Below are 22,535 nucleotides of genomic sequence, written 5' to 3' on the forward strand. Positions count from 1 at the left end.
AAGAGACTGCAGGGTCATACCAAATAGCCATAACAAACGTCAACCCATTGTGCTGTAGCAGTGAAAAAGGCAAACTTTGGCCCAGTGATTATTAGGAAAGGGAGTGAAAATAAAACAGTCAGTATTATAATGCCCCTGTAAAGATCTCTGGTGCGGACTCACTGGAAATTCTGTGTGCAGCTCTGGTCATGGTGGTATCTCAAAAAGAACATTGTAGACTTGGAAAAAGTACAGCAGAGGGAAACCAAGATGATTAATAGGCTAAAGCATTTTTTCTGTGTGGAAAGGCTGATTGACCAGAGATCCTGGAGGGTTTTTTTTGGGGGGGGGGGGGCACCTTCTTGTCATAGAACAGGGGTCACTGGGATCGGGGGGGGGGGTAGTTGTGAATTTCCTGCATTGTGCTGGGGATTGGACTAGATGACCTTGGAGGTTCTTTACAACTTGATGATTCTATGTATCATTGGGAATGGAGATATAGTTTTGCCTTTTAAAACAAGAGTAGATTTCAGCCAGATCGTTTTTGGTGCTTGTGTGTGTGGCTGTTGCATCAAAAAAAAAAGGAGATTGGCTTTTACAAGTGGGTGGGATCAGAGAGCTATCAGGCAGCAAATCTATGGTGAATATATGTCACACACAGAGAAGGCCAGAGAATGCAGAGTGAACCCTCCTGACTTATGACAGGAGGTCCTTTGAGGTCTTCAAGCAGGCGATATGTGCTTACAGGTATTGCTGTGCTCCACATAACTCCTTCTCCTCATTGCTACTATAATAATGTAGAATCTGTGCAACAAGCAGAACCCCTTTCTAGCATTTCTAGCATTCAAAAAAACAGCAACTTCCCGTTTCCCACCTACTCATAGCAGGCACAGAGGGCAGCTCTGTTTTCCAAAGCTAACTTTATTTTCAAATGTTCCATGACTGTAAGGCCGGGATACATGGTGGTCCGTGATGATCTTCTCTCTCTTTCTCTCTTAGCTGTCAGATTTGCTCTGAGAAGTCATCAGGAGAATTTGTTCTCTTGCGCCTGAAATGCAACATAGTTGGACTACAAAACCAAGCTGTACTAGGCTGAAGCAAGGGGCATGCCCAGCAGACCACAATTTAAATGTTTCATGGGTCCCCACCCCACCAGCAGTCCAGCTGTGCAAGGCTGCCTTGCCACAAAAGCAACAAGAAGAGTTCAGGAACAGAGAATAATTTTGTGCCCTCCAGCCCCAGAGGGCTAACCTGAATCTTAAGTTTTCCACAGTGATGCTGCAGTTCTGTGCTTCCTGAACATGCACGGCCTGATTCAGATTGAGACTATGATGCATAGAGATGGGGTTCAAACCTCCCCACTGTGCTATTTGTCCTATTGTGAAAATATAATGTGTACTTCATGGTATACACATTTGGCTTTTGGGAAAGGCACAGTTCTGGTTGAAAGACCCCCTAGGGGAAGGAGGAGGAGGACAAGAAGGGTTTGGATTTATACCCCACCTCTCTCAACTGTAAAGAATCTCAAAGTGGCTTACAATCACCTCCCCTTCCTCTCTCCACAATGGACACCTTGTAAGGTAGGTGGGGCTGGCAGAATCTGGAGAGAACTGTGACTAGCCCAAGGTCACCCAATGGGCTTCATGTGGAGGTGGGGAAACAAACCTGGTTCATCAGAGTAGTGTCCACCGCTCATGTGGAGGAGTGGAGAATCAATCCCAGTTCTCCAGATCAGAGTCCACCACTCGTAGCCACAACATCACAAAGGCCTTGCCCCACCCCCCTGGTTCCTGAGAGTCTTACATGGCCTTGGAAGAGTATTTGGTAGCAGTCTGCCGGATAGCATGCTTCCACAGCATCTCTTCATCAATGCCCAGAGCAGACAGAACCTGGGAAAAACGCCGCTCCACAGCCTGACGGGCATTGGCCTGAAAAGAAGAGACTCTTTTAGAGGACATTCAAATGGCAGGAGCACAAAGTTAGTCCCACAGCTGGCCCTACCATATAACTGGCAATGAGTGCTTCCTTCTCCATTTGAGATGCTGAAGTGCCCTTTTGTTAGAAAGTGCCCAAATGTATGATGACATTTTGTGGCTGCTAAGAAAAAGGCTGCTCCTGTTTGCGAGCCACAACTGTGTGGAAACATCCCCTTTCTTTCCCCCCCATATATTACTGTATAATAATAAACAGTACAAAATGGTTCAATGTAATACTTGTACACACTTTGATCTATACCTTGGGTGGACTATCCTTTAGTAACCTGACTAAAGGAAGGCTGATAGGTGGTGGATGATGGATTGATGCTACCTAGGATGGTATCAAGGAGAACTTCCCCCTTCCCCTTTCACCTGCATGACTCTCTCAAAGAGATACGGCCGGCTCTCCACACGGTCCTGCATCTCTTGCAGCTGCAAGGAATATGCTTCCATGCGTTGCTTTTCCTGCCTCCTGTGCAGCAACAAGAAGGAAATGTGGCTAAAGATCTTTGCCTTCTGGTTCTCCTTCCAAACTTCCACCTTCCCCTCCCCCCCCCAAAAAACAGGCCATTTTTAAAAAGGTCATTCCACAGTATAGTGCTCTGACCTGGATTGTCCAGGCTAGCCTGACCTTGTCGGATCTTGGAAGCTAAGCAAGGTCAGCCCTGTTTAGTACTTGGAGGGGAGTCCACAAAGGAAGTCCAGGGATACCACACAGAGGGATTTAATGGCAAACTGCCTATGACTGTCTCTTGCCTACAGGGTTGACATAAGTCAGCTGTGATTTGACAGCACTTTACACGCACACACACACACACACGCACACACATATACCCACACCCCGCACAATACAGTACTACCTTGGCCAAGGCTAAGGGATCTCATTGCTTACTTAAACAGTCATTGGATTGTGCAGAGGGGACTTTCAATAACATAATAGCCTATCTTATGGTAGAGGGCTGAATCTAAGGATCACTATTGTTGGCTGAATGATTAACACAACAGGGGTGCACAAATCAAAGTGTGGAGAAAACTTTATTCAAGAATTAACATACTTGACAGCATAGAGAAAAAACAGAGATAGCTTTCTAGCTCCATCACTAGTTGAGAGACTGAAGTTGTGGAAGTTCTCTTCTCTATACTATCAAGTATATTAATTTCTGATAGAAGCTTTCTCTACAATTTGATCAGTTTGTTCACCTCCGTTGTTTTAATCACATTGGGTTACATTGGCCCAGATTAAGCACATCTGATTAAAGGCAGAAGCTTGCTAGAGGTTCTTAAAGTGCCTGCAGATCATGAGCAAGCAAGACAAAGGATCAATGATGGCACCCTCCTGTGGTGTACAGCATAGTCAGTGGATGTTGACTGAAGAAGAAGAAGAAGAAGAAGAAGAAGAAGAAGAAGAAGAAGAAGAAGAAGAAGAAGAAGAAGAAGAAGAAGAAGAAGAAGAAGAAGAAGAAGAAGAAGAAGAAGAAGAAGAAGAAGAAGAAGAAGAAGAAGAAGAAGAAGAAGAAGAAGAAAAAGAAGAAGAAGAAGAAGAAGAAGAAGAAGAAGAAGAAGAAGAAGAAGAAGAAGAAGAAGAAGAAGAAGAAGAAGAAGAAGAAGAAGAAGAAGAAGAAGAAGAAGAAGAGTTGGATTGAGTCTCCTGCAAGGAGATTCAAAGGGGCTTAAAAATTCCTTTCCCTTCCCCCCTCACAACAAACACCCTGTGAGGTAGGTGGGGTGGAGAGAGCTCAGAAGAACTATGACTAGCCCAAGGTCACCCAGCTGGCGTGTGTTGGAGTGCACAGGCTAATCTGAATTCCCCAGATAAGCCTCCACAGCTCAGGCAGCAGAGCGGGGAATCAAACCCAGTTCCTCCAGATTAGAGTACACCTGTTCTTAACCACTATGCCACTGCTGCTCCTAAGGAAGGCAAAGAACACCAGCTTACAGTCCCACACACTCCAGGAAAAATACTGTATCATAAACAAAAAATAGTTCTCCCACCGAAATATCTAGATGTATGCTCTTTGAGGAAGAACTACCTCACAAGTATTGGAGAGAAGCAATCAAGCCTGGCTAAAAAGTGGATTACCTACTAAGGGTGCACGTAGTACCACTTGTACTGTGGCAAGGGCACAAATCCAGCCTGAATAATCTAAGAGTGATTAAAGAAAAGTGAATCAAGATGAATCTTAACACAAAAGAAGGCTTTTTCGGGGGGGGGGGGAGCGAGGCACTTAAATGCAAAAGATACAGAATCCTTAACCAAGAGACTCCTTTCTGATAAGATAAAAATGGCTAAGCTTCTAAATAACTCTAATGCTGAAATCTCTGAAGCTGTTGCTACATTTTTACTCTGTGTACTGCCAGTTCTTTTTATTGTATTTGGAACTCATGACACACCCTGGTTTTATGCCTAATAAATGTTTTGGATTTGGATTTGGAACCAAGAGACAGAAAGGGTCAAGATATGCAGTGTGGCCTACATTGATGAAAGGGAGAAACCATGGAGAAAGTTGACATAATCAAATCTATGCCAAAAGAGAAAAGTGAAGCACAGTGATGATGAAAAATGAAGACACAGTGAACCTCACCATGATGGCTGGCACAACCTGTGGCTCTCCAGGTGTTCATGAACTACAATTCCCATCAGCCCCTGCCAGTTGGCCATGCTGACAGGGGCTGATGGGAATTGTAGTTCATGAACATCTGGAGAGCTGCAAGTTGCAGACCCGTGCACCAGTAGAACCCAAGCAAATAGAAAAGTATGCAGAAAGAAATGTCAGATATTCAACCAAATCAAACAAATGAGTACTACCAAAAAGGCTTTCTTATCTAGCAAAAGCAGAACCTTCCATGTGAGAAGACATTTCAAGAATGCCTTCAAAAGAAGCAGAGAAATAGAGAAAAGCTGCGGAGAAGAGACTGAGTCTATAATCAAAAACGAAACTTGGACAGAACAGTCACCAAGGGACTGGGATGCTAGTGGATCTTCAAAACCAAGCACAATATAGAAGGGAAAATACAAAGATATAAAGCCAGATTAGTTGCTCAAGGATATTCTCAAAAATAAGAGGTCTGTAATGAAACCTTTGCATCAGTGGAGAGACATACTTCAATAAGAAAACTCTTGAGCACAGCAGCAGCAAGGAAATTTATCGGGAGCACTGGAGAGATAAAGAAAGATGTTTGCATGGAACAATCGAAAGACAAGCAACTTTTGTGCACACTTCAAAGAGCATCTATGGGGTGAAACACGCTGCAAAATATTGGAATTAAAAACTCCATGAAATTCCAACCAAAGAAGGATTTGAATAAGGCAAGAAACAGAGACAACAAATGAACTTACTTTCTCTCTTATGTGGATGACCTGATTTTATGCTATGAAGACAAGGAGGACTATAGTGAAACGTATGAGTATCTGAATCAAGACGTTGAAGTGAAACAATTAGGAAACATCAACTACTATCTTGGACTACAAATAGAATGAGAAGAAGACAAAAGCTATATTCTAAACGAGAAGTTGAAAATCCTACAATTTTCAGACTGCATAAGCATGAAAGGAACTAAACCAGCAAGCACTCCTGTGGAAATTAACTATCAGAAACAGCAAGGAAGTCGTGAACTTCTGTCTGACAACGAGCAATTAAATTTTTAATTAGACTGATTTAATTATAATTGAATTAATCGTGTTATAAATTCTAGACTGCTACTCAGCTTTTTAAATTTTACGGTTTTTTAAGCTTGCTGATACTATATTGTTGTTCGATCTGTAAATTGCCCTCTGGGAGGGGCAATTAAGAAATTTGGATAGATAGATAGATAGATAGATAGATAGATAGATAGATAGATAGATAGATAGATAGATAGATAGATAGATAGATAGATAGATAGATAGAGAGAGAGATAGAGAGAGAGAGAGATAGATAGATAGATAGATAGATAGAGAGAGAGAGAGAGAGAGAGAGAGAGAGATAGAGAGAGAGAGATAGATAGATAGATAGATAGAGAGAGAGAGAGAGAGAGAGAGAGAGAGAGAGAGAGAGAGAGAGAGAGAGAGAGAGAGAGAGAGAGAGAGAGAGAGAGATAGATAGATAGAGAGAGAGAGAGAGAGAGAGAGAGAGAGAGAGAGAGAGAGAGAGAGAGAGAGAGAGAGAGAGAGAGAGAGAGAAGCTTTGGGAAGTTGCTGTACATAAGCACACTGACACGCCCTGACATCATAGCAGCTGTGGGCACGTTATGCAGAAAAACTGAATCTCCAAGCAAAAGGAACTGGGATGCAGTCGAAAGACTTGCAAAGTACCTGCACAGCATTGCAGATATGAAACTAAAATTACCAACAAGTGATAATCCCAGACTAGTGCAATACAGGTATGCAGACTAGACATGTATTCTTCTACGGCAGGGGAGTCATCCACTGGAGCAGAAGAAAGCAAGAAACTGCATCCTCAACTGAAGCTGAATATGTATCTTCATCAGAAGCGTGCAGACAACTGAAGATGGTACTGTAAGACTTTGAGGACAGATGAACCCAAGCCGATACAATTATTTGAAGACAACCAAGAATGCATAAAACTTGCACAGATTTAGAAATTCAACTCAAGAACTAAACAACTAAACTAAACCTAGAAAGAAACATGCAAGAAGAAAGGCTTGTTGAGATACAACGCTGTCCTACAGAAGAAATTTTTGCAGATGCAGTCACCAAGACACTTTGTTGAGAAAAGTTTGACAGTCTATGTAAGAAAATGAAATTCTGTGGACTTTGTACACCAGACATTGAGAAGGGGTGAGGGAATAACCCGTGTCTGGCGTACAAAAAGGAAGAAAAGATGACCCTGCAGGTGGCAGCAAGAGGAAAGGCCAGTTAGTTAGGATAGGGAGGCCAGCATCTTCTCTCCTGATAAGCGTCATTCCTTGTCTGTCTCCAGATTGCTATTCTAGCATCTATCTTGTATGATGGTTGCTGGTTAAAAAATACTTTACTCATTTCTGGACTCAAGAACAGAATGTATTCCCTTCCCACCCCAGCACTGCTGAAGTCTGTCATTGAGCACAAGTCAGGAAACAGAACTCTGGACCACAGGCAACTGTGCAGAGATGAGCTGTTGCAGCCTACCGGAGTTCCTTCCTCTTTTTCTGGACTATCAAGGCAGGGTGGCCTGGGCTCCGGTAAGCTGCCAGGCACTTGGCCACTTCCTGCTGCACTTGCTGTTCCTTGAGCCTGCGAAACTCAGCCCGCAGCTTCTCCTGCCGTTCCCGCCGTTCCCATTCTAGCAGCAGCTGTCTACAAAAAGATATCAGCACACAAGTTTCAGGGGTGGGGAAAGAGGCGGCTGGAAAGGGGCATTTTGCCGTAAGATTGGAAGAGGGGTTGAGCTTTGGGGACTGTGGTTAAATTTGTGAATCGCAGCTAGATTTACAGTAAAACAAGGAGTAGGCAATATACTGGCTGCTAAACAGGTTTATCCCCAAGGTGGTGTTCTCTTCAGGAAGGTGTAAAATAGTAAGGAGTTCCATGCAGGTGTGTACACACAGCATCCCTCCCGGAGGAAAGGGTGGAGTGCAGCTTTTTTGCGGTGTAAGTTTTATAGCTGCCAAAAGGTTAAAAGGGGTCCCAGTCTGCTCCCTCTCCAGTCTCCCTTTTCACACAGAATGGAACATCACTCCAAAGACCCCTGTGATGTCACAGGGTCTTTGAAGCTGATATTTCTAATGGAAGTATATAGATATGGTTGTTGTGGGCTTTGCGGGCTGTGTGGCCGTGGTCAGGTACATCTTGTTTTTAACGTTTCGCCTGCATCTGTGGCTGGCATCTTCATGTGTATCACAAAGAGAAGTGTGTTTTCTCTGTGATATACCTCTGAAGATGCCAGCCACAGATGCAGGCGAAAACTTTAGGAACAAGATCTACCAGACCATACTCACACAGCCCGGTAAGCCCACAACAACCAGTTCAGTCCGGCCGTGAAAGCCCTCGACAATATATGGATATGGTCTGTGGTTGTCGGTGGGCCCTCTTATGGACCATGAGCCTCAGCAGATGTCCAACAATGCCATCCCTTGATACCAGCCCTGAATGTAGCTCTAACAAGTACAATATTTTCAATTGGGCTGGATGCACGGCATTGAGGAAAATGGGGTGAGGATGTGGGAAAAGTCATTTTGAAACAAACCCTTCCATGCTATTGCTAAATATACGCCTGCCTTGTGATACATCTTGTTCTTTCTGGCATGTAAAGTACTGCCCCATCATTACAACTTCAGTCTATAGCTGAGATTTATTCAAGATGGAGTATGGGTCCTTTCACATTGTCCTCTGCGTAGTTGGCATTGTGGCTTTGAATGCAGAGGCACTCACATTGGCAACACATGGTGGTTTTTACTTTCCTTGCCTCAGCCCCCACAACTGCCATCCTCACCACCACCAGAGGGCTTTAAAATTGCTTTAGCATTATGACACTATAGCAATATATATCACTATAGAACTATAATACTATATCAATATGCTGCTATAGCATTATTACACTATAGTAATATGTTGTTTACTGATCTAAAATGAAAAGGCTTGGGAGGCAGGATGGAATCAGCAGGGGTTAACTACAAGGAAAATGTTGCTGATGTGGCTGGCTCCTGAAACAATCTTCACCTTCCTTTCCCCAACCATACTTTGGCTATGATCTTACAAACACGATTGTTCCCAAGCAGGTTTTAGGAAAGACTGTAGAAAATTAGGGGGAATATCTGGAAGGTGCACAAATGCACAACGATGCTGTGCAGACACTGGGAAAAAGACATCTGTTGGGGTACCAAAACAGCCATATGAAATCAGCCTGGGATGGCTTCCAACTTGCCACTTGCTTTCATCAATCCCAGGCCTCCAGGCTTCTCTTGAATGTCATTCTGAATTGCCCCATGAGCTCCTTTCTCTTCCGTTACGCTCCACTGCCAAGTTGGACGCACCATTGCCATGCATTTCATTCTGCCAGCATTTCTGCCCAGGTTTCTTTTCCTCTGAGGAGCTTGATACTTTGGGGGGCTTAGGTTGACGTAACAAGGAAATCAATCCAGCCACCAAGAACTGGGACCACTTCCTTGGTAACTGAGTTTTAGAATGATAAATAGGGGGTGAAGTGCCCAAGAGGACACTTGAGCAGCCTTATCAAACATCTTGGATTATTCAGAATTGTTTATTATTGGAAAGGACCAGTGGGGACCAGTAGTATGGGGGAAGATGAGAGAGAGTGGGGAGTTCAATGGACAGAACAATTTACTTTAAATTTGCCAACTGCCCCACTCCAGCCCCACAGTGTTCCTTACAAGACTGTGGAAAAGAATGGAAGAAGAAATATTATAACATGACGTGTTCCACCTGACCAGACAGGACTGAAGTAGCTCTTGCTTACCTGTTGGCCTCTTGTCGCTTATCAGAGGTTTTGGTGTGCATCACTGGACAAATACTAGGAGGACCAAAGTCTGGGCAAGACTGAGCCCTCCAGTTAACTCCATAGAAGTTGCCAACTTCATTAAAAGGGTCTTCTTGATCCTGTCTGTCCTCTTCCCCAGAGAATGATTGGGAGCTGCCAGCAGAGGTAAGGCGGAAAGGCTTACAGACGGTGAGTTTTGCTGGGCAGGGCAGAGGAAAATAGGTATTAATGAGGGACTCACGATCTTCAGAGATTCTTAAACCTGCAGGGAGGCTGAGGCTCCATCAAAGAGGCCCCCCCAAGAAAATCCAAGGAACTCAGTAGATTTTAATATACATTCACTTTGATTATGTCCACATACTTATTAAAAGCACCATTACTATTGTTCTGTTTAAGGTGTTTTATATTTTTATAGTTGAACAAAGGGAGGAAGTAGGTATACATTGTTAAATTAGTTAAATCAATGCTATATAGAAAGTTCATTATTACAGCCTGTGGGTTTTTGTACAAAAAAAAAATCTAATCTAGGCACATGCTGGTTGACTTCTGGATGGAAAAGATGTGGTCTTGCAAAGACCCAGTTGCTCTGTTCAATGGTCTTGCAAGCTAGAAGTCTATAAGTGCCCAAAGGGAGAAGGAAGACATTCTGTGAGAAGGAATTAGGATAAATGCAGGTGGTGAAAGGCTTCCTGCAAGCTACTCAGCCACCCCATACCTGATCCAGCTAAAGATATACCTTTATGCCAATTCACATATTTGCCAGACAGAAATTGCCCTCCCCCTGATGTCTATTAGCTCCGGTACAGAAAAAGATGGGCTGCCAATCTTTTTTCCTACCCAAGACTGTTACTCAGGGACCACTAATTGAAATTCCCCACCCCATTGCTCTGGTTCCAACCTACCCTGACCACGAATGACCACAGATCTCTGACATCTGGGCTTTCTGGTAGGTCTTGTTTTCATAGATTGTGTTTCTTTACTGTGTTGCGCCCCCCCCCCCCTTTTCTGCATGTGTTTTGCTTCCTCTAATGGTCACTTCAACGTTTTTTTACTGGGGTATATGATAAAACATTGTGAAAAAACATTGTGATTAAAAATGTGATAAAACATTGAAGCACCCACTGGACAGAGCAAAACATATGAGGAAAAGAAAAAAAACTCAATGCAAAATGAAACACACGAGACAATAAATGTGAAAGCTGTGGAAAAGTACATCTATGAAAGAGCTGTCCACCTGGACATATTCTAGCCTATTTCGAGCTATCAGCTATGGGTGGCAGTCCCATTTGGTGAGGAAGTTTATATTTTCTGGGTGAAAAACACAAGGTGCATCCTGCTGGCAAAATTTCTTACATGGGAGGGACATACCACTAGAACATGCCACACTTAGCTGAGCAGAATAAATAAGAGATATACCATGTAAGCAAATTTGAAGTGAGGCATGCCTCTTCCTTAATCAGTTTGTTATTTACCTGGCTGATTTTGCATGCCGAAATTACCCCTCTCTTGGCACGGGGAATGCCCCAATGCAATCAGGAGTTCTGCACAGCCCCTGGTGCTGCAGTGTGGCTGTCATGTTTCTGTCCTGGAGCCGCTCTGCAGCAGTGGCTCTGCTCTGCAAATTTCCTGAACTACAAAGGTTGAGGTCCTTTTGAAATGCCCCTTTGTTGCTCCGGAGACTTCCACTGCCGTGCAAAACTCCTCTGTAGCAGAAACGGGGCCAGTTTTCCCACCTCGCCACTCTCCCCTGCCCCACCAATGGACAGGCGCTGAGAAGTGCCGCCCTCCCCCCACCTTGCAGTGGAAAAAAAATGGAGGGAAAAACCTTGATTTTTAGAAAGGAGGGGGAAACCTTGGGCAGAAAAGCGGTGTGTGCAGGCGCCGCAATCAAGAGGGCGGCAATTCTCTCGCACATGCAAGGATTTTAGACGGGGGAGGGATAGGCAAGGGCGCAAATTCTCAGCCCCTGTTTTGTGTTCAAAACTAAAATAGTGAAAGGGGGGGGGCGGAGCAAGAGGGAACTGCGCCCAGGACACACGTGTGCCCTGCGCCCCTGCCATGCCTCTGTCCACCCCAGAATCCCCCTGAAACGCCCTAAAACGCCCTGCACTGGCGCATGCCCCGTGCGTTGCGCACCCCCCGCTCCCTTGGGCAAGATTCAACCGATCCAAACGCAGGGAACAGAGGCTGCCCATGCATGTGGTAGCCAGAAAAGGGCCTGCCCAGGAAGAGCTTGCATGGGTGCCAGCAGCAGTGCTTTTTATGGGAAAGTCCCTGCAGATTCTGTAGGGGAACCATTTGGGGCTTCCCTCATAGCTGGCTCCTGAAGAGCAAAGGATTTAAGGCTTGGGTAGCTTGCAGTGGGTAGAACTACATGCCAGGGCAAGAAACCCCGCAGCAGGTACACTCCCCCGGCTAAGTCACGGGGCATTTAGAAAGTGCAAAGTCAGCCAATATCACCCTTTTGTTTATTTTCAAGGCATGTGAGAGCTGTTAGCACCTCTGAGCCCTCTCATCATCCTGTTGTGTATAATGCCCAGACAGGTTCTTTTTGGTTGAGAGCCACTGAGGCATAACTCATGGCCTCCCAAAATCCTCCTCTGGCTGCATTATTTGATATACATCTAAAATAAAGTAGAATAGGAGGGTATTAGTTTGATTGTAGCTGGGATATCCTATTGGCACTTCTAAATTGTTTTAAACAATTGTCTAAATACCGTCTGGAGGGGGATTTTAATGTGTTATTGTCAGTGGCATAGCGCCAAAGGGACGGAGGCATGACGCACCAGGCACGCACTGGGGCGGGTGCGGGGCGTTCTGGGGCTGGCAAAGGCATGGCAGGGGCAGGGGGCGCTCACGTGCCTTGGGCACAGTTCCCCTCGCTATGGCTCTGGTTATTGTTATTATTTTGTTTTGATATGATGTACGTATAGTTCATGTTTCGCCAGCAGCTCTGAGCCTGGTTGTTAGTTCTGGAAAAGCAGGATATGAAATCCAATCAATCAATAAGGAATCACAGCTGATTTATGATTCCAGGCCTCTCTTAGCTCAACTCCTCCCCCGTTCCCCCACCCCTTTTGAAACTTTCTTAAAACTGGGTAAATAATTTTATTTCTTTGTGCTGTACTTGAGGATGTGAGCTCTGGTTCATGAAAGTTCATTCTGGAATACATGTTGTTTATCTTTAAGGTGCCATTGGGACTTCTGTTATGGTTTGCTACAATAGACCCCCTCAAAAATCTTTTCTGCAAAGACACTGACAAGGTCTGAACCAGTTGTGACTATGTAGAGAAAGAGATCTTGGGCTGACGAATAGGTCATTGAAAAGGAAATAGTTCTATACTGAAGATGACAATGGGCAGACCTGTGGCTTCCACTGCAGGCCTGCCCCTTCAACTATCACTACAACAGCAACACAATCATGGCCCCTTTGACTTCTGCAATACTTCCTCAAGCTACAATACCCTTTTTGAAACAGGGCAATGAGAACGGGACATAGTATTCCAAATGCAGCTTGCAAGAGTTTTCACCTGAGGTGGCTCAGTTTTTGTCACATTGCTTTTTATAAAATTGTGAACCAACTTCAGATCTTGCAGGATCTGCCAATGGATATAGCTAAAGAGAGGGAATAACTCTGAACATGTGCAAAAAAAAATTGAATCATCCCTTATGCACCCCTTCACCTTCCTTTTTAAATAAACTGACTCCTGCTCTCCACCTTGATCTTTCTTTTGCTCAAGTTGTTCTTGGAAACGCTTCTGCAAATTCTTGAAATTGGGGATCTTGTGGTTGATGGTGGGTTTGAATGTTGGCTCTTCCTTGGCGGTCTTGGCCTTGATTTTGTTCCTTTGTGAACTGGGCTCCATGGGTTCTGTGGCCAGGCAGAGAAGTTCCGCTCTCAGTTTCTCTTCCAGCTTCTTGGCTGAGAGCCTTTTCTCATACCAGGGGGACCGATCTTCAAGGCTCAGCAATTGCTGGGCAAGTTGGAGCCAGTGCTGGCGTTCCTGGCGCAGTTGGCGCTTCCGAGCCTCAGACCGAGCCTCCATCTTCCAGTACAGAGGCAAAAGGGAACTCCCGGGAGGTGGGCCCATGAACTGGTGGTGCTTCTGATGCTTATAGCGGAGCTCCCTGGAACGTCCTGATGTCCCACGTTCAGCCAGGCAATAGTTGTCTCTAGAGATCCTGGTGGAGCTCGAGTTTGGCTCTGATGTGCTAAACGACTCGCAAGCAGAGCTCCTGGAATCCTTGGAGGAATTCTTCTTAGCCTTCTCTAAGGACCGCTGTTGGTATACGGCTTGGCCATCGACAGAGAATCTCTCCCACATCCAGTGGAATGGAAATGAACCTGAACTCGATTGTCTGAGGTGCTCAGGAGGCGACAAAGGGCATGGGGAGAAGGTCTTGGGGCGTGGTATGGGCTCCTCTGGTGCTTCTTGCTGCCTAGGGAAAACAGTACTCCAGTCAGACACAGACCTGATCTCCTTCCTGCTTTATTTTTTCTAACTTGCCTTTGCTCCATTCCCTTTTGCCTGTTTTTTAAAAAATAATGTTATTAGCAAAGAAGTCAATTTTTAAAGATTTGCCAATCCTAAGTACAAAGCAGGAGACAGGGCATGGAATAATATAGTCCCAGCTCATCAAATTGCTGAAGGGAAGTAGGATCAGTACTGAGATGGAGGACCACTAAAGACAACTTTGCAGAGGAAGGCAATGGCAAAAACTTGTCTTGAAAACCCTCTGGTTGCCATACATCAGCTGTGACTCGATGGCACTTTAAATACACACAAGTACAAAGCAAAGAGGCCAGGTTCTTGGTAAGTTCAATTAAAGATATCCCCTTCACAACCTGAGCTGCTACCCCAAGAGATTCCAAGAAGATTTCAAACACTGGGGGATTTTAATCCTAAAACAAACGCTAACCCTGAACTGCTGGACAGCTCATATCAAAATATCTTACCAAAAGAGCTTTCCGAATTCTAGCTCTGTACATATCTTGAGCTACATCAACTTTGTTGAACCCAAGCAGCAAGAGAGCTTCAATGTAGGATTGTACAAATACACCATTTCCTGCAACACCTCCATTACCAAGAACAGCCTTTTCTTCAGTCTTCTGCCCCAGTGCAACCACTTGCCTGCTTGGCTTGGAATCTGGCCGTCTGTTTGAGGCATCAGTGAAATTTAGGCCTTCTTTCTCCGGCTCCATGCTGCTCTTCCCAATCGAGGTGGCACTCTTCTTCTTTGTTCGCTTCATACAGATCAGCTTTCCATCTCCAGCATCCAAATAGTCTTCCTGTGTGCACAGACAACATTTAGCTTAGATGTAGTACTATCACAAAATAATATGTAGCTTCACTGGCAGTTTGCAAGAATTTCTTGCTCTATAGCCAGTGTGGCTAGGGTATTGGATTAGAATCTTGGAAACCCACGTTTGAATCTCCAGTCTGCCAGCAATCTTGCTGGGTAACCTTCGGTCAGTCACAGTCTTTCTTGGCAATTCTGTCTCACTGGCGTTTTCCCCACGGACAAAATTTCCTGGGATGGACTCGGGATCATATATCTCAGGGTGTTTGTATCCAGGTTTCTCCCTTCACACAGCTGACCGTCAGTGCGTTCAGGTTGGGAGGAAAAACTCCAGTGAATTAAGCACGTGCCCCCCAGTTTATTTTCATTTTCCATATGAACGTTTACGTTTACATTGTTTACATAGTTTATGTAGTTTGCATACATTTACATAGATTCCGTTTTTCCGACGTTCTGATTGGCTGCAGCTAAGGGGAGGGGAGAGCAGGTGGCCAAGTCGGAAAAATAAACCGGCCCATCTCCCGCGGTGTTTGCATGGGAGCAGGAGTGGCACAGGCTTTTTCAAAAGAACCACCAATTTCATCATTTTTTGAAAGTCGCGGAATAAAGGAAATCTCACGAGGCGGCCTGAGTTAGGCCTCGAAGCCATGCGGAAGCCATGCCCAAACTGGGATGTCTCATCTCCTTATCCCAGGATATATTGTCTGTGGGGAAAACGCCCTTGTCACTTTGGTATAGCAGTTAAAATGTTAGACTAGAACCTGAGAGACTGAGGTTCGAATCTCCACTCTCTCTGCCTTAGGAGCTTGTTTGGAGGACCTTGGGCTAGTCACATACTCTCAGCCTAACCTACCTCACAGGGTTATTGTGATGATAAAATGGAGAAAAGGATAACTGTGTAAGCTGCTTTGGGTGTCCATGAGGAAGAAAGGCGGGGTATAAAGTAAATGAAATAAACAAACTTCTCTCACAGAGTTGTTGTGAAGATTAAAAGAGGGAGGGAAAATGATGCACATAGCCCCAAGCCCCTTGGAGGAAGGGTGGGATAAGAAATACTAAAATATCAATTGCCTCCAGGTAAGTCCATATGAAATTCTCTACAACTAATATGTCACAATTTCAGAAGAACAAGAAAAACTTGTTGATTTATAATGGAACCTGATTAAAATCCCTGGTTAGCCATGAAGCTTACTTTACACAGATTCCCTTACTTTGAAAAATTCTGTAGGATGCCTTTCCATAAGATGCCCAAGGCAACTTAAAATTAAAACTGTATCTCAAGACCACCCGAAAACAATACAAAACTAACAATCAAACAAAGTTAAAACAAGATACTGCAGCCCCAGCATGGATGTTGAAGGTCTCTGGTATCGTGCAGAGACCAGTTTGGTCAGTCTGGCAGGAAGCCTCTCAAGGAATGGGGTGGGCAGTGCACCAACAGAATCCTTAATCCGTCTCAAGAGCCCAGAAACACACGTTCAGCATTGGGCTACTGTTGAACAGGATGCCTCCAGCCATGACCTTCTAGCCACCAGCTAGAGCTAGCCCAACCTGGTCTAGTCACGCTTTCTTAAGTCAGTTCCACATTTTTTTTTAGCCCCAATGGAAAACAGCTTGCCCCTGCATTTTTGGGAGCTTCTGGGCACAACCCATGGGGCTTCCTTGGCTTCCTTGCATAATTTGGATAAAAAGAAATTCTCCTTTGATCCACTTTAAACAGGGAAATACGTCTGGCTCTTTGTAGAGATTCCGTATGGAAGCTTCACCCACAACCAATTCTGGGAGAAAGTAGCACTTAACCTTGCATTTAGTTACGTACTTCTTTGCCTAAAGGTTCAACAGAGACCTAGCTGGTCTAAGCATACTTTGAAGGTACTGGAAAGTCCCTGGTGTAGCATAGTGCCTTAACTGGCCCAAAACCACCTAACCAGATTCCATGGCTAAAGTATATATATAAACCTTTAATGGCATAATTAAAACAGCAGCAATATACCAGAAAAATGGCGACCTCAGTGTAATGATACAATCTCCAGTACAGTTATAACCGTTTGCTGATGACAGAGCACAAAAAGTTAGCCAGCGCTTCCAATACACTTGCAGAACCACAATCCAACATCGTTACCACAATTGATAGATTAATATTATCAATGGGGGGGTTTTAACCACGGGTTTAGATATTTATTCCTGGCTAAACTGTGTAACGGGCAGTGTAATATCACGTGTTGGATTGATTCTTCGTAAGCTGAACTGCAGGGACAAAATCTTTCATTAAAAGGCACTTTCTGTATTCTGCCCTGAGTGGTAGCTGAAGGGAGAATATTGCACCTGGCAAGGGTCAGGGCTCGTCAAAGCAATTTGGGGTCTCTAAGACCAAATGGAAATACTTGGCCATGGTGATAGGGTTTTAATGGTATACCCAAGGGCAATGGATAGCAGCGTTTATTAGCTTGCTGCATCAGGTGACTATACTCGAGATCATACAATCTCTTTTTTTGATAGTCAGCTTTAGCTCATTGGCATTCATTAAAACCAATGCATCCAAGGATAGACCCATTTCTGATGGATTTTCGCCAACAAAAGGACTCACCACTCGTTTTGGCTATGAAAGAAAGAGCCTGGTAGTGGTAAAGCTTTTGTGACAGTTGTTAAATAACAATCGTGATCCAGAATTGGAAGGTCATGCACCATGCTCTTGTATTGGAGTAGATGTTGGCCCACCTCCAAAACAAGCAGACCTAGCTATATACATATGGACTGAGTGAGTGTAAGCAACGAGTATACTATAGAGAAAGCATGACTAAACTCTTCCATATCGCGAGCTCCATGCTTGTATCCACAGTGGGATTCCGTGATAGTAATTTGTCATGGTGGATTTTAGCATTAAATGCCTTTAATGGCTGCATGGTACAAATTCATGACCTTTGAAGTAAAATAGCGGCTAATGGCCTTGCAAACTAAGTTGCCGTTTGATTCAATGGCCAATTTCTTTGGGGTAAACCCCAAGGAGGAGTTAGTGAATTTAAAATGGAGACCCAGTGGTATTTAAAATGTTTGACCTGTTCAAGCTTTCTGCTCATTATTTATTGGGCCAACTAAATGGTCTCTCAAGAACAAGCAAAAAAAAAACCATTATTTTTGGACTTTGCAAAAATTGTTAAGCTGGCCAGGGTTATTATGGACTAGCAATTATTCAACACCAGCGTATGCCAGTAAGCTGCCAAGCCAGCTTTTGTAACGGAGAGTAATATAGCTGGCCATCAGCATTGCCAAAAGTAAAGCTGTATTGGTCATATGATTCAGCGCAGGGCAGTGCGGTGAATCCTCCATCAAAAAAAAGGAAGCCAGATCACTTAAAAAAAGATTAAATAGGGTTGGGGCCAAAACACACCCCTGTTTTGACACCCCCCTGTTAATTGGTATATAAGGACTAAGTATACCCTATCAGGAGAGCATTTGACTTGACAGGTAGTAATTGAAGGCGATGTAAGGCCATTACTAGATGTAAGGGTGAAGCCTTCTGTCAATCTCCTAGGATTAACAAGTTCTTTTCCACAATAGATCTCTGAGACAGGAGTCACCTTTAAGTCCAAAAAGGCCACAAACAGGGATGATTTGGCTTCCGCTGGTGTATTTTGTGACGAGAGTCCTATAGGATCAAACAATGACCTAAAGTAGATTTCCCATGTTGAAATCCTTTATTTGTTCTGGGCCAATGATTTTGTTTTCTGTAATCCATGAAGAGAAAGCTTTATTGTGCAGCAAAATATTTTGCATATACCTTTGCCAGTGATGGACAATAAACTAATCGGATCGGTAATTGGAAGGAGCAAAAAATCTCCCTTTTTTGAAGACAGGGAATTATAATCGCGATAAGTCCAATCTGGATGGTACAAGAGCCGTTTGATTAACGGATGTAAAAAGAGCTGGAAAAGCTAGTACCGGGACCACCAGTCAACAAAAGTTCTTAAATAACTCTGGGGGGAACTCACCCGGGTCCTGGAGCCTTGTGGTCCTTTTAATTTAAGCACAATTTCACGCGACTTCTTCTGCACATTGCGACAGGGGCCACTCTGGACTGTCGCTATGTAGGCAGAAACATGAAAATTAGGAAAATGAAGGGTCTCATTAAAAACATCAAGGAAGTATTTCTGCCAGATATGACTGGGTATACAAGCTGCGTGGAAACTAAGTGAACCTGAGTCATTGGACACAAGGGACCAAAACTTCTTTGAGTCGCTACAGTTTATTGCCTGTACAAGCGTTGCTAGTGATCATTTAGTAGTATCAATTTATCGCTCTTTGAGAATACTGCGAAGTTGGTTCTTTAGGGAGAAGTATGTACCCAAGGTGTTACTACAGGAGGCATCTCTAAAGATTGCATATGTCTCCCGGGTAAGAGTCCCTCGCGAAAGGAGAATATTCATCATTTAGTACTAGGTCATGTCGACTTCTTGATTTGGTTCTTTCCTACAGCATCCCAAGTAGCCTGAGTAGTGTGCGCAATAATCCTCCTAAGTTAGCTCTTCAAATGTGCTGCGAAACACAAACAGGATTTAATAGCTGGAAGAGTGAGTGGATCTAGGGGCCATGGAGCTGGAATAGGGTGCTGACTTCCCTAGTATTATTTCTTTAGGCCAAATCTCATTCCTGAATTAATTTCGGTGGAATCGGCTTAGCTTTGGTTTTGAGTCTCAGAAAAGGGAGTGGTTTTATTTGGACATGGTGGAGAAGTGAAGTGGTGGTGATGATCGCTTCTAAGGCGATTTAAAACCTAATCTTAAAATTCTTTTAACATGTTTCATCTTTAGTGACTAGGACCTTGTCAGGAGCACTGCACCCTCTTTTTGAGAGATATGTAAATTCACCTGATCCGCTAAAATTGGTCATTTTCATTTAAAATAGTCAGATTAAAACTGGATACAAAATTTAAACAAATAAACTCCAGCTACATTAATTGTCTTGTCTTTAGATATTCTAGATAGACAGCAGCCCTCTGGTAAGAACTCTGGGTCAACCCCAACAAGAATCATATAGGGCTCCGTTCATATTTCCCTCAGTCTGGTATTAAAATCTCCAGCCACTATGAAGTCAGCTGAGGGGAATTTCACCTCAGTAACTCTTCAAAATAGTTACCAAAATCATGCCATTGGTTGGATAACTCGAGTCTATCTGTAAGTGGAGGTAAATATACATTTGTTAAAATTGTGTTAAAATGTTCATTAGTTAACAGAACAGATTGTGCAAATTTGGAAGCTGCCGGGAGAACCTTCACATGGACATCAAAGTTAGAGTTAATTAGTATTGATAAACCTGCTTGGGCCCTTCCTTTTAAATTTGCTTTAAAGGCTGGGACACAATATGATAAAAAACCCGGGAGAAAGATCTGAGATGCAGACCAAGTCTCCTGCAGCAAGATAACATCATAGCCCGTTAACATTTCCCTAAACTCAGGTCTTGCAACTTTGTTGTTCCAACCCGCAATGTTCCAGGATACTAAACGAATTTGGGAAGGGAAATTGGCATCGAGGGGCTGGCGTCAGTCCAGTTCTATAAGTTTCTCCAGGGATTTGTTGGCATCTACAGATTCCATGGCACGAGTGAGGATCTGAATCTGGATTTCCCAGATCCTAATCTGACACTTCAACCACTACACCATGCTGGTTAGAGACCTCCTTTGAGCACATGCAGAGTTCCTTTGCCTCCCTACTGACTTGCCTAGAGTAGTGCATGCTAGAGGGAAGAGGTTTTCATGCTCCAGGGACCCTTCTGCCCCTCCCCCACTCTCAAACACTTAAGAATCCAGCAACTGACAAGAGAATGGATATATCCAAATAGTCACTGTTTTTAGTGTGGGCCCAAGATATCTGTAATTCTGTAATTGGGGTGCTGTGTGGTTTCCGGGCTGTATGGCCGTGTTCTAGCAGCATTCTCTCCTGACATTTTGCCTGCATCTGTGGCTGGCATCTTCAGAAGATGCAGGCGAAACGTCAGGAGAGAATGCTGCTAGAACACGGCCATAGAGCCCGGAAACTACATAGCACTCCAGTGATTCCGGCCGTGAAAGCCTTCGACAATCCTGTAATTCTCTGTTCAGTTCACCAGTGGTCCAATTACTCACAGCTTCAGTGAGCATACAATAAAGAAAGGATTCTTACGTTACCACTCACAGCTTATCTACGTCAGCAAACAAAAACCATATTTAATATTCTCATCACTTTCCACAACATTTTTCCCCACTTAGTTTCTCCCCAGTGTGGATCCAAAGTCACCTGTTTTATCCACCCAGCTACACTGTTGGGTAGCTTAGGTATCTCTCACTGTTGGGTAGCTTAGGTATCTCCAGCCCAAGGTATCTCTAGCCCTACACTGTTGGGTAGCTTAGGAATCTCTAGCCCAAGGTCATCTAGCAAACTTCCATGGTAGAGTGGGAATTCAAACATGCTTTTTTCAGGTTGTAGTCTATTATTAACCAACCCATAGAAATGCAAAGAATATCCAAGACAGCAACTTCATACAGTTTCCCTGTACTAAAGATTAGAATGCCTTGACCTGGATAGGCCAGACTAACCCAGTCTCTTGAGGTCTTGGAAGCTAAGTTGTGTCAGCCCTGCTTAGTATTTCAATGGGGGACCACTGAGGAAGTCTAGAGTTGCTACACAGAAGCAGGCAACGGCAACCCCCCTATGGACATCTTGCCTTGAAAAACCCAAGGGGGTCACTATAAGTCTGGTGTGGCTTGATAGTCAAAACACACAAAAACCACTAGACATATTCTTCTTCTGAGCAGTAAAAGTCCTGGCATCTATCTCCACCCCTTCCTCATACTAAATTTTCTCCCAGATATGAGGAAGAGGACAGGAGAACAGGAGACCCTGTCTTCCATCTCCTCATATCCAATTTCCTTGATGTATGTTATGAAACCAGGTTCAAGCTATATAGTGATTCTTCATAATCCCCACCCCCCATCCCTTTGGCTCATTCCGCACACGCAAAATAATTTCAAGCTGCTTTCAAGCTGCTTTCACAACTGTTTTTGCCATTCCGCACAGCTTCAAAGAGCCCTGAAAGCAGCTTGAAAGTGCATTATTCTGCGTGTGCGGAATGAGCCACAGTCTGTATATTGTATGTCACTAACACAGGGAATTTCTTTATAATATATTGTGCCGGCAGCAATAAAACATTAAACAATAGTGGTGTGAAGCATAATTGAGAGGGTTGATATATGACTCTCCTGTTAATTAAGCAAACAATTCCAGCAGGGTGCTCCATTCTACCTGCAAAGGACAATTTTCCGAAATCAGCCCCAAGAGTCGAACCTGCCCTTTTGGTTCATAGATGGTGCCAGGTATCCGGTTAAGGGGGTCCACAGAGGGTTTGATACATGCGTTGGTCAGCACTGACTGGCGATGAGGGTTCAGCATGGCACCCACAACATGGAACAGGCCAAGCTGCTCTTTGGTTACCACAGCAACAAGCCCACTTCTGGAACAGGCCGTGTTAGGGAGAGGTGGCTTCTGGAACAAAACATGGTTTCTTCCATCCGGCAGTTGGTACCAAGAAGTTGTCATGGCAACTCTAGTGGTAGTGCTTGAACTTAAATCTCAGAACCGGCACTATACACCAACCGTGAAATTAGGTGAAGTAATAGATGCAATATACAGATTCTTAAATTAAATCAAGCCACATAAGCCAACTCTTTACCATGGAATCTTTTCAGCAGTGCCAAGAAAAAATATTGTCGAAAGATAATAGGCCTCAACCTGAACTTTCCCACATTAGCAAATATTGTAAATCGTTCCTCTATTTCTAAACCCTGTTAGGCTCATTTGGAGTTCTACAAAGAACTATTTTATGGTTTACTAAC

The 22,535-nt window shown here is 44.0% G+C and overlaps 1 protein-coding gene across 1 annotated transcript; it reads right to left on the bottom strand.

Moving 5' to 3' along the window:
• Nucleotides 1-912: 912 nt before the first annotated feature.
• LOC125440062 (testis specific 10 interacting protein) lies at nt 913-22,092 on the bottom strand. The gene is made up of 8 exons (XM_048509610.1): nt 21,946-22,092; nt 14,493-14,660; nt 13,089-13,791; nt 9,350-9,569; nt 7,063-7,230; nt 2,328-2,427; nt 1,783-1,907; nt 913-1,027 (listed from the first exon to the last, which is right to left on the bottom strand). Exons 1-8 carry the CDS (start codon nt 22,090-22,092, stop codon nt 982-984), a joined length of 1,677 nt encoding a protein of 558 aa, XP_048365567.1. The 3' UTR covers nt 913-981.
• Nucleotides 22,093-22,535: the final 443 nt, after the last annotated feature.

The sequence above is a fragment of the Sphaerodactylus townsendi genome, linkage group LG01 (genome assembly GCF_021028975.2).
Source record: "Sphaerodactylus townsendi isolate TG3544 linkage group LG01, MPM_Stown_v2.3, whole genome shotgun sequence".
Taxonomy (NCBI): Eukaryota; Metazoa; Chordata; class Lepidosauria; order Squamata; family Sphaerodactylidae; genus Sphaerodactylus; species Sphaerodactylus townsendi.

Bases quoted from the DNA above. Each gene is read 5' to 3' on its own strand.
- LOC125440062 (XM_048509610.1), bottom strand. From the start codon at position 22,092: ATGCTGAACCCTCATCGCCAGTCAGTGCTGACCAACGCATGTATCAAA. The intron at 13,792-14,492 runs GCACTGGGGCAG...GAAGCACCAGAG, and splicing joins AGCCAAGCAGGCAAGTGGTT to GAGCCCATACCACGCCCCAA. The intron at 7,231-9,349 runs GTAAGCAAGAGC...ATCTTTTTGTAG, and splicing joins AAGCGACAAGAGGCCAACAG to ACAGCTGCTGCTAGAATGGG.